Source organism: Canis lupus, chromosome 9, assembly GCF_003254725.2.
Source record: "Canis lupus dingo isolate Sandy chromosome 9, ASM325472v2, whole genome shotgun sequence".
Lineage (NCBI taxonomy): Eukaryota > Metazoa > Chordata > Mammalia > Carnivora > Canidae > Canis > Canis lupus.
In genome coordinates, this window is record NC_064251.1 from 61,042,797 (window position 1) to 61,059,462 (window position 16,666).

General features: G+C 36.2%; 1 protein-coding gene across 11 annotated transcripts in view; it reads right to left on the reverse strand.

Annotated features, from left to right (window-relative positions):
* The window catches only part of RABGAP1 (RAB GTPase activating protein 1), a 166,954-nt gene that overhangs the window by 81,433 nt on the left and 68,855 nt on the right, over positions 1-16,666 (reverse strand). For all 11 annotated transcript variants that reach the window (XR_004818773.2, XR_004818772.2, XR_004818771.2 and 8 more), the window contains 3 exons: positions 13,728-13,902; positions 9,808-9,901; positions 5,556-5,706 (listed from right to left, as the gene is read on the reverse strand). Coding sequence is in view for 8 of the 11 variants with exons in the window: in XM_025475054.3 (XP_025330839.1) it covers positions 5,556-5,706; positions 9,808-9,901; positions 13,728-13,902 (420 nt within the window). In the remaining 3 variants the exon portion in view is untranslated. The remainder of the gene's footprint in view (positions 1-5,555; positions 5,707-9,807; positions 9,902-13,727; positions 13,903-16,666) is intronic.

Consider the following 16,666-nt stretch of genomic DNA (forward strand, 5'->3'; position numbering starts at 1 on the left):
AGAGTTCTCTTTTTGGTAAATAATTTTTATTTAAATTTTTTTCTTGGCTTTGAGATTTTACGTTTAATAAAGATGAAGAGGTTAACTCACAGAAGAGCAAATCCCTCAAAATTACTGGTAGAGAACTACAAACCAAAGATATGCTGGTATCACTTATATCGACTGAGAACAAAAAGTTAAATACAGTTACTGATAACTAATACTATTTGGGATATGGGGCTACAGGTATTTTGCTACACTGTTGGTGAATTATGAATTATAACAGCCTTTCAGAGAACCAAACTTGATATAAGAAAATTAAATATAAAAATTAATCGGCTTAAAAAACATGTTACCCTTTGATCCAGCAATCATACTACTGAGACTACTCCATAAAAGTAAAAGATTTAGAACACATATAACGATGTTTTAGTAAAACACTATTTAAAGAGGTTAAGGGCAGGGGATCCCTGGGTGGCGCAGCGGTTTAGCGCCTGCCTTTGGCCCAGGGCGTGATCCTGGAGACCCGGGATCGAATCTCACGTCAGGCTCCCAGTGCATGGAGCCTGCTTCTCCCTCTGCCTGTGTCTCTGCCTGTGTCTCTGCCTCTCTCTCTCTCTCTCTGTGTGACTATCATAAATAAATAAAAATTTTAAAAAATAAATAAAGAGGTTAAGGGCAGCCTGGGTGGCTCAGCGGGTTAGCGCCGCCTTCAGCCCAGGGCATGATCCTGGAGACCCAGGATCAAGTCCCAAGTCAGGCTCCCTTCATGGAGCCTGCTTCTCCCTCTGCCTGTGTCTCTGTCTCCCTCTCTGTGTGTCTCTCATGAACAAATAAATAAAATCTTTAAAAAAAAATAAAGAGGTTAAATCTGGAAACAAATTAAATGCCTACCAATAGAAGAGTAACTGATTAAAAATCTACACATAAAAACAAGTATGTTTATGTGTCCACATGAAATTCCTTATTAGTACATACATGGCTGCATAAAGAAATTTTTATTTAAGTTCAAGGATAGACAAGTAGAATAATACAAAAGAACCAGCTCTGGAATTGTTCCTGAGTTCAAGTTCTGCTTCCCTCATATATTTACCTGCTAAATTATTCTAAGCAAATTACTAAGCTTCACTGAACCTGTTTCTTCCTTTCTAAAACGGAAATAGTAATTACCACTTCATGGGATTGTCTTAGGTTAATGACATAATGGCTTTAAAGTGCTCAATTCTGCATGTGACACATGTTCAATAGGGGCACCTATTACTATTATATTTTTTTCTCTTCTTGAGATGAAAATAACAAAAAAAAAACCCTCAAAAGAAACAAACAAAAAAAAAAGGGGGGGGGAAGTACCTCTGAATTCTACTACTTTTAGAAATAAACAGGGCACCTGGGTGGCTCCGTTGGTTAAGCATCCAACTCTTGATTTTGACTCAGGTCATGATCTCAGAGTTCTAGGATGGAGCCCCATGCCAGACTCCTTGTTCAGCAGAGTGTCTGCTGGAGATTCTCCCTCTCCCCTTTACCTCTCCTCCCTCTGCATGTTCTCTCTCTCTCAAATAAATAAATAATTCTTTAAAAAGAAAAACCCTTAAAGAAATATATACTTAGGTATTTTCTATTACTAAAAGGTCATTTATACATGGAAAAAATCCTACATATATCCCCTTATAAGACAAGCTTGAGAATTAAAGCAAGATGATGATGAGGACATTCAGTAGTTTTGTGTGTAAGTTAATTTTTAGGGGGAATTCACATTATTAATCAAGGCACTGCTTCCTGCCTTAAATTGAGTCTTTGAAGAAGCTAAGCTAAAAAAAAAAAAAAAAAACCCTCTAGGGACGCCTGGGTAGCTCAGTGGTTGAGCATCTGCCTTCGGCCCAGGTTGTGATCCCAGGGTCCTGGGATCAAGTCCCCCATCAGGCTCCCTGCATGGAGCCTGCTTCTCCCTCTGCCTGTATTTCTGCCTCTCTCTCTGTGTGTGTGTGTGTCTCTCATGAATAAATAAATAAAATCTTAAAAAATAAAATAAAATAAAAAACCTCTAAAGTAATATCACATGTGAAATTTCAGAACATAAACAATGTATCTGACAAAGAGCCCATGTCAAGAATTAAAAACTTCTAGAAGCTAGTAATACAGATACATAGGTAAATATTATTGTCTATATATATGTATACTAATATCCTGCTGTTTTAGTCTATTTGGACTGCTATAACAAAATACCACAGACTTAAAACGGCTTAAAAACAGCAGAAATTTAATGCTCACAGTTCTGGAGGCTAGAAATCCAAAATCAGGATATTAACATGGTTGGGATCTGATGAAGACTCTCTCCTTCACTGCAGATTATTGACTTCTTTTTTTTTTTTAATTTTTTTTTTAATTTATTATGATAGTCACACAGAGAGAGAGAGAGAGGCAGAGACATAGGCAGAGGGAGAAGCAGGCTCCATGCACCGGGAGCCTGATGTGGGATTCGATCCCAGATCTCCAGGATCGCGCCCCGGGCCAAAGACAGGCGCTAAACCACTGCGCCACCCAGGGATCCCAGATTATTGACTTCTTATTGTGTCCTCAAATAATGGAAAGTGATGAGGGATCTTCTTGGACCATCTTTTATAAGGGTGCTAATTGCTATAATGAGAGCTCTGTCCTTATGACCTAATCACCTCCCAAAGGCTCCACCTCTTTTTTTTTTTTTTTTTTAATTTTTATTTATTTATGATAGTCACAGAGAGAGAGAGAGAGGCAGAGACATAGGCAGAGGGAGAAGCAGGCTCCATGCACCGGGAGCCTGATGTGGGATTCGATCCCGGGTCTCCAGGATCGCGCCCTGGGCCAAAGGCAGGCGCCAAACCGCTGCGCCACCCAGGGATCCCAAGGCTCCACCTCCTAATACTATCTCTTTGGAAATTAAATTTCACCACATGAATTTTGATGGAGACAAACTCAGAGCATAATATTTGCTAAGTACTAGAATGCTCATAGCAGGTTTGCTCATAACAGCTAAAATTGGAAAAGAACAAAGCAAAACCAAACATCTATAACAGCTAAATAGATTTTTTCAAGTAAGGTTTATTCATACAATGGAATACTCTCAGCAATTAAAAAACATGAAAACAAAAAAATGAATACGAGCTCCTGATACACTCCCAAAATAGATGAGCAAAAGAAGTCACATATAAACAAGTATATGCTGCATGACTATATGATTGCATTTAAATGTAGTTCAGGAAAAATCAAAACCAATGATAGGAAGGGAAGAGTTAGAATAACGGTTATTAAAGGGTGGAGAAGGGGTGGTTATGACTAGAATGAGACAGAAATAACTTTTTGGGGTGTTGGATATATTCTTCCTCTTAGTAGTAGTCACAGCAGTGTATTATATGTAAAATATGAGAGTTGTATGCTTCAAAATTGTGTATTTTAGCCTATGTAAATTATACCTTGCTGTGAAAATAAATTAAAAGAATTTTAAAGTAGTTTTTCCCTTAAAAAAAATTTCAGAACAAAATTTAAAATGCCAAGTACCATTCCTATACAATAATAACTATTATTTCCAGGAAGGCTGAAAAGAAAATCCAACTTATATTAAATAACGCTGCAGTGTAAAACAAAAAGCATTCACCAATATTATGATGGTTAAATAATTTGTATTTTCTGATCATCTACCAGCAATTTAAACAATTACACATCCCTGAGAAATCTTTTTAAGCCAGCTGCATAATAAAGTTTATTTTTTTTAAGATTTTATTTATTTATTTATTCATGATAAACATAGAGAGAGAGAGAGAGAGAGACAGGCAGAGAGAGAAGCAGGCTCCATGCAGGGAGCCCGACGTGCGACTCGATCCTCGGTCTCCAGGATCCCACCCTGGGCCAAAGGCAGGCGCCAAACCGCTGCGCCACCCAGGGATCCCCCATATTAAAGTTTAATGTGAAATAAAAACCACATGACACCAGCATATATAAAACATTAATCAAATATACTAGATTTTGTTACTAAAACGATCTTTTACACATCATATAACTACCAGGTTAAACACCATTTTCATGGAACCAGAAAACCAGGATACTTCATATCTTTAATTTATTTGTCTTGAAAAACTACACCAAAACCATTTAAGAAATAATTTTCAACCAAATGTTTCAGAGGACTGCATAAGAAGAACTGGAAAGACAGAGCTACAACTGAGAATCATGTATCCAAAATATAATCTGTCAGCAGTAGAAAAAAAGTTACACCCAAGTAGGTGTACCTTTGCTAGCTAGACCTATAGCTATGTCTCCATTCATACTACAAGTACAATGCTCTTCCATCCTTCCAGGGCTGGGGAGCTCTTTTCTGGAACTGGTCTTAAATGTTACATTACTGATAAAGACTCTCCTGTTCTCCCAGGCTGAATTAATCATTCCTTTGTTCTCACTGTGATTTCAGACCACCATATGACTTTTGTCTATTGTAATGACAAATCATTGCTTTGTGTTTCACCTCTGAGCTCTTGCACTGTGGTTGTAATGGACACTCAATAAATGCTGTTTGAATAATTATAGCAACTTGACAGAGGGAATCAGAATATTCTTGAAAGAAAAAAAAATCTGTCTACAAATAAAATGATGAGAAGAACACCAATATTTTGATCAAGTTAAGCTATTTTCTGATGAGAAAAGGTCAAATTTCATGTTCAAATGCTATTCTTCCCCTATAAGGGTTTTTTAAAGTAACAGTTTTATGGAGATACTATTCATCTAAGGTTTTAATAGAAATAGAAATAGAAATAGAAATAGAAATAGAAATAGAAATAAAAGGTTTAATAGAAACCTACCTTTTCTCACACTGAGATATGCTTAAGTTTTATTTATTAAGGGTTCTGAGCAATTCATTCAGAACCTAGGTCTGGGACTGGAGAAACTGCTTTCCAAAGATAAATAATTTAAGAATGCGAGAAAACAAAAACTTAAAACCAATGAGATGGGCACAAAGGCACAAAGCATCATCTAATCTTGAAGAAAATTACTTTCAATTCTTGTATGCTGTACAAAGAATACTTCTGTTGCTTTGCTTGCAAAACCTTGAGGAATGCATGAACTTGAGGAGGGAGGAGATACTATAAAAAATAAGAATCTTCATTTCAGAGGAATGAACTCAAAGGGAATACACCTAAAGAGAATAAAATCATGTTTTTCCAATTGTAGAAAGTAGAACCAGACCTTACCTACAAAGAACACATTTCTGTAAAGTGTGAAAACAATTAAAATAAACAAAAGAAAGCTTTTCATACTGTATAGCATAAATGATCTGACCACAAATACAATCACATTCAAAACAGATTAGATACACAATAAATAGAGGCCATCCTTTGTCTCTGAGGTGAAGCCAATCAAGGAAGAAAACCTTTCTTCTCTTCTATGCCAACACTAGAAACAACTCTGGGCTGGAAGAGTATATAAAGGTTCTATTCTTATATTAGATAAAGGAATTATAAAAAGTTCCTTGAAATCAAATAGCCACAGTGATATTTTCTTAACAAATTTCTAAAATGATTAATGCTAAAGCTGAATTATCAGCCCCTTACCTTTGTAATGAGGATTCGGTATTTTTCTACTAGGTGATCATTGTTGTGACAACCTGCTAGTAGCTGCCAGACTTCTCCTCGCAGAGCTTCAGGAACACCACTTCTTACTAAGGATGACAACTGCTTCGGTCTCACACTTAAATTGAGATGCCTAAAAATAAAGCCATAATCTGTAAGTGGATTAAAGAAAGATTCTCTAAAGAGTGTTGTTATTTTTTAAAAAGATGTTATTTTTAAGTAATCTCTACACCCAACGTGGGGCTCAAACTGACAACCCTGAGATCAAGAGTCGCATGCTCCACTGACTGAGCCAGCCAGGCACTCCTAAACAGTGTTACTTTTTATGAAAACTAGACTAAATTATATGTACCTAATAAAGGTAACATACTAATAAAGAAAAAAAAATAAAGCTGTTGAATTAGATGTGGCCAAGATAACTAAATGATTGGGTGGAGGTAAGAATTGTGCAGTCCAACTGTTTCATAAATATCTTTAAATTATTGCTCTAATTTTTAAAAAAAATATTTATTTATTCATGAGAGACACACAGAGAGAGGCAGAGACATAGGCAGAGGGAGAAGCAGGCTTCATGCAGGAAGACTGACATGGAACTTGATCCCAGGACTCAGGGATCACGCTCTGAGCCATAGGCAGATGCTCAACCACTGAGCCACCCAAGCGTCCCTGCTCTAACTTTTTAAATAAAAATCAAAACTAGAAACTATATCTTCATGGTTGTGTCTTATGTAAGAAAAACAAAGCAAAATTCCAATTAGCACACACATAGTCAAAGATAAGGGCTTGGCCCTGCATCAAAATTCACAAGTGAAATGTGTATTTATACATTCTAAGTTAAAATAAATATTTAAAATAAATATAAAAATAAAGTTTTGAGTGGTTTTTAGGATACCTTGATTCAGGGAACATTTATGAATGACTATGATGGGTAAGAAAGTTTCTACTATAGCATTATAACATCAAAACAAATTATTAAATCTCTGAGCTTCATTTATCTAATCTATAAAATGGGGGCAAAAAACTTATCTTGAAATGTTGGTACCAATTTATAAAGTGCTTTGCATATAATCATATTTGATCTTCACAACCATCTGAGGTAGGTAGTATCTCCAGTTTTACAGAAAGAGAAAGAAGATCAGGGAAGGCAATTAAAGGACTCAGATAGTCCTCAACTCTAGGATCAATGAACGCTCTGCTCTGTTGGATATCCTGGCTGCTTTGTGTTTTGAAAGCCACCATTACTGAGTCAATAAAGCATGATCCTGACCTGGAAAGGCTTCTGTGAATATAAGATTTAAACAGAAGTTACTGATACAAAATGACTACTCTCAAAATACAAAAAGGACTCAGACCTTTCTCAAAATGTCCCCAGAATTCTGAAGAATAATGCACAGTACCATTAAAAATGGTTAATTCTGTGATGCTAGTACTCTAATGTGGTAGCTATTAAAAATTCAAAGATAGTTTTATCTTTACTTGGAAAAAAATTATATCAAAGTTGAAGGGTTAGGAGCAGAAAGAACAAAAAGCCTTTAAATGTAAAGACTGGTGCACTGTGGTCTGTGGGCCAAATCTGGCCCACGGCCTGCTTCTGTAAATCAACTTTTATTGAAACACAGCCTTTTAAAATCATTTATGTATTGTCTATGACTGCCTTTCCACTACAACAGCAGAGTTGGTAGTTGTGACAGAGACTACTGGGACACAAAGTCTAATATTTATGATCTCTATATATTTATGGCTAAGTATTAAGACCTGGCCCTTTAACAAATAAAAAACCCAATCCTAGGTTTATCTGCTAATCCTAGCTTAACTTTATATTAAAAATATAAATTAATATATTCTGAAAATAATTTTATGTCATTGATCGTATTAACTTTATCCACCCTCAACATACGATTTTATACCAACATTAGTTCTCTAATCCACTAAGAGTCACATAAAAATGAACTTGAAGAATTAGAGCTCAAAGGTATTATTACTAATACTGCCACTAAAATCTAATGTGGAATTAAATAAACCAACTTTAGGCTTAGACTTGACTGTGTTAAAAATTCTAGGTCTGTCATTTACTAACTAGAATTGCTGACTAAATCTCTGAGACCGTTTCCTTTTTTTTTTTTAAATTTTTTATTGGAGTTCAATTTGCCAACATATAGCATAACACCCAGTGCTCATCCCGCCAAGTGCCCCCCCTCATTGCCCATCATTCAGTCACCCCAACCCCCCACTCACCTCCCCTTCCACTACCCCTTGTTCATTTCCCAGAGTTAGGTGTTCTGAGACCGTTTCCTCATCTTTATAAATGGATACTAGTTCATAAGGCTGTTATAAACAGCTTAGCACAATGCCTAGCATAGTAAATTCATTAATTCTTACTGTATTAGTAAAAAAACATTATTTTTAATTCACAGTAATCTTGAATGGTAATTTTAGAGACCTGTGTATTTTGTAAATGAAGAAATAGCTAAGAAGAGTTAAGTGACTTGCCCAAGACCATAGAGCTTAGAAGTAGGAGAAGTAGGTCTACTAGGCTCTAAAATTCCATGATATTGCAACGTCTCCTACCTACAGAACACATATAATAATGATGGGGAAAAAAGATGAAATGAATTAAAGAAGAGAAACAAACTATTATTATTTCTGAAGACATGACTCAAACTAGCAAAAAATAGTTTTAAACACCCTAAAGAAACATATAAACTCCATCAATGTATTTGAGGAAGTGAGAGACAAACATAATATCAATAAGTAAAGGAATAGAATAGAATAGAATAGAATAAATTGAATGAATAAGTGAATAAAATTTGGTAACAAAACAAATTCCAAGCAATTGTATAAAATGGTGGTGAGTTCATCTAATAAAATCTACAGTCGAAATGCTTTATCTAAATGATTTTAAATATACTATTATGTAATCATGTCAAGATTCAATTACATTTCTATTTTAGAGCAGAAGCCTTTTTATACAGATGAAATGCCTCCCAGCAGCAGTCTAAACATCCAAATTCACTGAACTGAAAATATAATTGTGATGAGAGCATCAGCAGGTTTGTCTCCTGACTGCTAAGGGAATATCAAAAATAAATGAGAACTGTATCAGGGTGGGGGGAGCTTTTGCAGAGTTCATTTATTAAAACCACTTGTGTAAAGACAAACCATGCTTTGGTTTGCATTCTCCTCCTGTACACATTTGACATTTCCCAATGTGGAGCACGTTTCACCAAAGTGTAAAGCACTGTGAGAATGCTAGAAGCAGATGCATGCCCGTTTGTAGTTCTATCCCTTAAGGACATGAAAGATTTTTAAATGCTGAAACAGTTTTCTAACAATAGAATGAAAGGCTTCAACAGTTAAATTTTCTGAGAAAAATCAGACCCCAAAGTAACAAGCCCATGGGCAACTTATATAACCCTAACAATCAGAAAGTCAGAAATAGAGAAGTGCTCAGATCACTTCAAGCTCCACCTCACCCCCTGCTCCAGCATATACTAGCATCCTAGAGAAAGGAAAAAGGAAACTACATAAATGTCTCACCAACCTGACTTACCAGAGTCTCTCTGGTTTCATTAGTAAATACCTGAAGGTAGTATATCCTTTCTAGATAGTCTATAGGTTAGTGCTTAACATTGTTGTCAAGCTATCTCTTGAGCTGAGAATTTCTCTCAAGAAGAACTTTCCTGAGTTTTACAAGTATCAGTAGGAAAAGTAATTGTTAGAGTAGTCCATATACTACTAGCTACTACTATACTACTAGAGTAGTCAATATACTAGCATGTTCCTAACACTCTGCTCCATCACTTTGGTACATAACACAGATAAGGAAAAAATCCCACCTGATGTCTCTACAGTGGCTCTATGCATTGTGTGAGCATCCACCAAACTTCCCTGATTATTGTGTACTGTCTTGTTGCATATATCTTAATCAGTCAGTAGTTCCTAACTGCATCAATAAAAAGGAGCTCTTCCCCAATTTATTCTCTCCATATGTTCCATGTTTGAATTAATACTTTCTGCAGCAACGAGAATTTATTAGGTTTCTGAAATTCTGAAAGGTGATTTCAGATATTTACTACTTATCTTTATAAACCTCTAAGAACAGAAAAATTCTAGAACACAAACCTCATATTTTGCTTTTTATAATAGGTTCCAAAATTGAATATTGTAATTAGGGCAAGATACCCTACCCATAAAATGAGAATTAGAGATGAAAAGGAGAACTCTTCTAACTTACCATTTTGACAGCAGTTCTCCCCATGTTTCAAGAATTTTTCCTGCACATTCTTTGGATACATCACCAAATCCACTCAAGAGAGGTTCATCATTATCTTTAATAAACAAAAAACACAAAAAAGGATAACAGAAGTGGCTATGCTAGCCAGAAGAATGGATGAAAACATAATAGTCAAATTTGAAAGATTTTACTGGGAGCATTAAGTCATAATTTCTAGTTCTCTCTTTTAGCAGACAGATATAAATACAAAGAAAATAAATATGGTCCTAGGTAGAATGTTGCTGTAATCTCTGTCTTTCACTTTCCATAGAGTCCACATTATGTCAACTGCAGTAGAAAGATTTTTATTATAAAATGATAGGACTCAAAATATGGTATCTTCTTTTTCCTTTTCAAAAGCAAACAGCTTTATCCATGAAAATATATAGCAGTCTGGTTTACAAGAGTTAAAAAAAAAAATTACAAACCACTTAAGTGTCCAACAATAGAAGAGCAGCAAAAGGAGGCTGAATAACTTATGATACATGATACATGTTTAAAATGTAAATACATATGACACCTGTTTACATTAAGTCTGGCAAAATGCCACACAAAAAAATATCAGGAGCTAATAAATCTTATGATCAAAATAGACTAGAATAAATTATGCTAAGACATTAATGTCTTAACAAATATAGTCTCTGAGTGATGGAGCTATGATTTCTTTCCCTCCTCCTTTATGTTTTTAGGACTTTAAATTTTCTACAGTGGCATACATTAATTTAAAACACAAAGCATAAAAAGATTAAAAAAGACCAAAATAGGTCATTTCAAATTTAACTCTAATAATTAAGAAAAGTAAATTCAAATAAGAATTTAAAGATTGTAAGATATGAAGACAGTGAAAAAAGTGACACTGATAAAGGCCTGTGAGAGGAATTTAAAAGTGCAATGAAAGAGGAAACATGGGCTAAGATATTTACATAGTCAATCCTCTTTTGCTGGACATTTGGGGAGTTTTCAATTTTCTGTTACAAATAGTATCACGATGAACGTAACTCTTGTTTTCATTGGGTATATGCCCAGAAGTGGACTTCCTGGGATAAAAAAAGTGCATACTTTTAAGGATTGTGAAACTTACTGACAAATTGCCTTCCAGAACAGTTCTACAATTTATTTCCACTACTAGGGAACAATAGTACTTATTTCCAAGTGTTCTCACCAATTCTGTTTCTAAGTTTTTTGGCTTAATCTGCCTAAACAAAGTTTGAATCTTAGTGCTTTTAATGATTACAGCATGAATTTGCATCTCTACTAGCGATAACTCAGAAATCCATTATACTTATTACTTCTTTACATTATAATACCTTTGACATTAGTATCAGTTTTGATGGTGAGATAGGGAAGACACAGACCGAATATAAGTGAGACCTCTTTGAGAACAAATGGGAGATAGGATAAATAAAGAAAAGAGAAAGGCTCAACGGCAAGAAGATAAACTTTCCCAAATTCACTATTTTGCCAAAATTGGCAAATGCTGATTTGAATTACTGATGCCTCAAGTAATTCTCTACTCATTCAAATATCAATACAACAACTCTTTGGGGGAACAACAGCTATAAAAAATGTACTAGAGATGACAATTCCTTTAAAGAGATCAGGAAGACCTGTCTTATCAAATTTTCTTTCACTGTTTTGGATGCCTTCAACATATCTTGACAGTAGTAATTTGAAATATGTATTTAGAACTCCATGTACCTAAGGCAAGGGTGGGTTAGAAGGGAGCAGGCAGCCTCAGTTTCAGAATATTGTTTTTGAACACCTCCCCTATATACTTGCTGGCTTCCTGCCCTGGGAACACAAATGTCCTATGTATAAGGAACCTCTCTAGAGGACTATAACTACCTCTTTCTAGGGAGTAAACACATGACAATAGGATGAGTCTATACTAGGTTAGAGAATTAAAAGATGGATGGCTGCACAGCTTTCTTCAGCCCCATGTTCTTGTCGTTAGCCCTTCACTATGGGGATGGATTGCAGGGTGGGGTAACCCATCACACCAGTATTTCCTGAGCATCACAATACCAGGAATTGTGTTATACACTAAAGAACCAATGTGGGCAAAAAAAACCCACTTTCGTCCTTTACAGAATTTGTGTTCTTGTGTTCCCTAACTCTCCCATGGTCTGCTTTTGGTCCTTATCTCTCCTGGTTAACAACTATTACTAGAGGCCCTCTGAACTCCACTGAAAAATGTATGCCTGCTATAGATTAGAACTAGATGTCAGTCCTGATGTTATGCCTCAATTGGGTCCAAATTTCTTTGTAACTGGCAGATGTTCTTTAAAATCTGCAGCATTCAGATTCAGCATTTGACCATTCTCTGGTTTCATAAAAATAGTATGTTTTTCAGTTTATGGTGGGATTATTTTTTTACTACTGAGTTTAAAAGAGAAAAGTTCTCTATTAGTTGCTCTTCCATCTTTAGCAGTGTTGACTTAGAAGGTAAACTGCAAGTCTCAAGACTACATGTTACAGAGGAGACAATCTCAAACAGTGTCCACTTTTCCCAACTTTAACACGTGGCTTAAATTGGCTTTGACGGAAGATTTTAAATTTTATCTCTAACTTCTCCCAAAATGCATATGCTTTCTTTGCACTTCAAAATGCTTTATGTGAACTAAATACACCAAGACAATTACAGAATAGAGCTCAGACCACTAACTCTCAGAACTGGATAAAGATTCTCCTTGCCAATTTCTAGCTGTGTGACCTTGGGCAAATTCACTTTTCTGAGATTTCATTTCCTTATGTGCAAAATAAGGATAATATTAAATCTTGTTTTTTCAGAATGTTTGTGAGGATTATATAAACAAAGTATTACTTTACTTTTGAAAAAAAGTACGGGCCCACCACATATTAAGCTTCAACAAGTGGCCATTAATATTAGTCATTGGAAAAATGAAAATTACAGGAACAATGGGAATTGGAAAGTCAGGGCCTGCTCTAACTTGAAAAAAAGCACATATAGTCATGAGTATTTCTTTTAACTCAGTCATTCTTGCCACCTCTAGGCCTTTGTTAATGCAATTTCTTAGCCAGAAGTGCCCAAGCCCACCCATTTATCCCTGCTGAATTCTCTTTGCACTTTAAAAGTCATACCTCAAAAACTACTCTTCCTGATGCCCCACCACCCCTCCCGACAATGACAAATGGATTCTCCTCTATGAATTTCCAGAACACTTTCTGTGAACTCCACATAGACATGTGCTTCATATGACCTTCTATCATAATCAACTGTTTTCCTCTTTATAAAAATTAAAAGTCCTCATACAAAATTATAGGTTAGTAAATGCCTCCCAAACTTTTGCTTTTCCTGTGCTCCTACCTTCCTTCCACTTCTACATAATAGCTTTTAACAGAGATTGACAGGTTAATTAGCGGATATAACCTTAAAAAAGGGGGGGGGGGGAGAAAAAACTTGTTGATTCCTAATGTTTATAAGTGTGAAAATCCAATATTATATAAACAAATTTGTATATTTAAATACACATATTTTGCGTCATGTGAGGAAGCCACATTTTGGCAAGTGAAATTGTCCCTGAAAAAAGAATCAGTTGAAATGGGAACATTTATTTAGGTGAAAGCTATGTCAATTTTGCTCTAAAAATGTGCTAATACACTAAGCTAGCATAGCCTGATCTTTAAAAAAGCACTACTTATAAATCTCATTTTTTCCAACTTGACTACAATTATCTTACAGAAGGCCCTGTGCTCATCATTTCTGAATCTCCCCTGGTCCTTTGCATACAGTACATGCTCATAACTATTTATTGAAGATTTCCAAATGATATGTCAAATTATCAATTCCCTGATAAAATTATAATGATGTGCATGGTGTACCACCCCATAATAGAAATCAATCTCTCCCTACAATTTACCTTCCTCTTCATCATCTTCTGGAGGAGAAGGTATCATTGAACTCTGAGACCCAGACTGTGGCAGGCGAATTGAGGGAGTGGCAGTAGTTTTCCTCCTCTCTCTCTCTGATTCACTTTCCAAGCACACAACTTCATATAAAGTGTCAGTATTGTTCTTTCTCTCCTTCTGCTTTATCTTGAAGATGAAAAAATATTATTTACTAAGTGGTACAATTATTTTTTAATAGACATGACACTTCTGAGTTCATACAGGATATGAGAATAAAAAGGTCTTACTTTGAAAGTCTACACTAAAAATAACCTTTTCTAAATAGAAAAATATACATTTAGATTTAAAAACCCATAGGAGGGGATCCCTGAGTGGCTCAGCGGTTTGGCCCCTGCCTTCGGCCCAGTGCTTGATCCTGAAGACCTGGGATCAAGTCCCACATGGGGCTCCCAGCGTGGAGCCTGCTTCTCCCTCTGCCTGTGTCTCTGCCTCTCTGTGTGTGTGTGTGTGTGTCTCTCATCAATAAATGGAATCTTTAAAAAAATATGTTAAAAAAATAAAATAAAATCCCATAGGAAAACAGGTTAGCAGGACTCTAATTCTGTAGTTTTATTGTCTTCAGGCTATATTATCATACATGATAGCAGCTACCAATACTTAGTGCTAACTGTCTATAGCTTCCTAATTATTTTAAGGCTTCCTAGGTTTCCTACAAGAAACTATCCATGAAAAAATATTTGTTTTTGTTTTTTAGTTTTATTTTTAGAGAGGGGGAGAGAATGTGGAGAGGTAGAAAGAGAAGGAGAATCTTAGGCAGGCTCCATGCCCAGTGCTGAGCCCAACAAAGAGCTCGATCCCACAACACTGAGATCATATAACCTGAGCTGAAATCGAGATTAAGTCACTTAACTGAATGAGCCACCCAGGAGCTCTGAAAAAAGGTTTTAAAATATTCTAACACAAAGTTTCGGACTAGGAGAGTCCTTTTATTTCCATGCTTCTTCCCACTCCTTTAGCTTAATTAAAGCAGTGTAGAGAACTTTTCTTCAACTGAAAGCCACAACTGGGGGGGTGGGGGTGGCAGAAAAGAGATTAATGAAATTCACAAATATTCTGTATCTCAAACTGGTTTGTATTTTGAGGCAAACATATAGTAGTTTGAACTAATCTAAATTAAAAATTAAGGACTGAGAGTATAAAATTTTCCAGTACTAAATTTAATTAATATTACACATTATAGCCAGTTTAAGGAGAAGGAGGGGAGGAAAAAGTGAAACACAAAGCTAGAAAAAAGGCAGAACTGTAGGAAAAGATACAAAGACAACTAGAAAGGTAGCTACATCAATGAGAAGAAATATGTACAAGTGTAAAGTAAAAATACAGAAAGAGGAGGATTAAAAGGTTCACTAGGTACAGAAATATCAGGCAGAGCATATTTTATCATCTGAGTGTTCATGCAGGTTAAAAAAAAAATCATCCCAATCCTAGAACACCAAGTTAGTAGCAATGTCCTTTCAATATCATCCTGAGACACTGCTTAATATAGGAGTCAGTAAACCTTTCTGTAAAGGGCCCATAATAAGTATTTTAGGCTCCGTGGGCCACTAGTCTGTCACAACTACTAAATTCTGTCATGATGGTGCAAAAACACCCACAGACACTACCTAAGTGAGTATAGCTATATTCTAAAGAACAAAGACCAGGCCAGATTTGACCCACATACTCTAGTTTGCCAACTTTAACATGTCCACCTAAGGATTAATTTTCTAGATGAATAAACGATTTTGACTGACTTACTATTAATTATAGACCCAGACCCTATGAAGTTATGTATTAACCCATAGATTGGTGTCCAGTAGAATAGGCAAATGATTTCTGTCTGGTAGAAAAGATAACCCAAAGTTATCTATAAAACATTAGCCAGTTTTATTTCTGATCTAGCAATCTTATTCTAATGTTTTTTTTTTAAAGATTTTATTTATTCACGAGAATATACAGAGAGAGAGAGAGAGAGAGAGAGAGAGAGAGAGAGGCAGAGACACAGGCAGAGGGAGAAGCAGGGTCCATGCAGGGAGCCTGGCGCGGTACTTGATCCTGGGTCTCCAGGATCACGCCCTGGGCCTAAGGTGGCGCTAAACTGCTGAGCCACCCGGGCTGCCCATTGTTGTTGTTGTTGTTGTTGTTGTTGTTTTTAAAGAAGGACTACATAAACTCAAGCTCCTCAAATACGTAGAGTCAGTTTTACTGTCTTACTGGCTCCCTCATTACTTAATGAATTGAATTAAAATCTATGACATTTGTTCATTCTAAATTTATAACTGTGATTATAACTTTTAGTTATTTTTTTAAAAGATTTATTTATTTATTTATGATAGACATAGAGAGAGAGAGAGAGAGAGAGAGAGAGAGGCAGAGACACAGGCAGAGGGAGAAGCAGGCTCCATGCTGGGAGCCCGACGTGGGACTCGATCCCGGGACTCCAGCATCGCACCCTGGGCCAAAGGCAGGTGCTAAACCGCTGAGCCACCCAGGGATCCCCTAACTTTTAGTTATTTTTATTTACTTTAAAGATTTATTTATTCATGGGACGCCTGGGTGGCTCAGCAGTTGGGCACCTGCCTTCGGCTCCATTGTGATGCCAGGATCTGGGATCAAGTCCTGAATCGGGCTCCCTGCAAGGGGCCTGCTTCTCCCTCTGCCTATGTCTCTGACTCTCTCTCTCAGTTTGTGTCTCTCGTGATTAAATAAATAAATCTTTTAAAAAAAAGATTTATTCATGAGAGACACAGAGAGAGACAGAAACACAGGCAGAGGGAGAAGCAGTAAGAGAGAGGTGCTCTGTGAGGAGCCTGATGCAGGACTCGATCCCAGGACCCTGGGATCACACCCTGAGCCAAAAGCAGACACTCAACCACTGAGCCACCCAGGTACCCCAATTTTTAATTTTAAA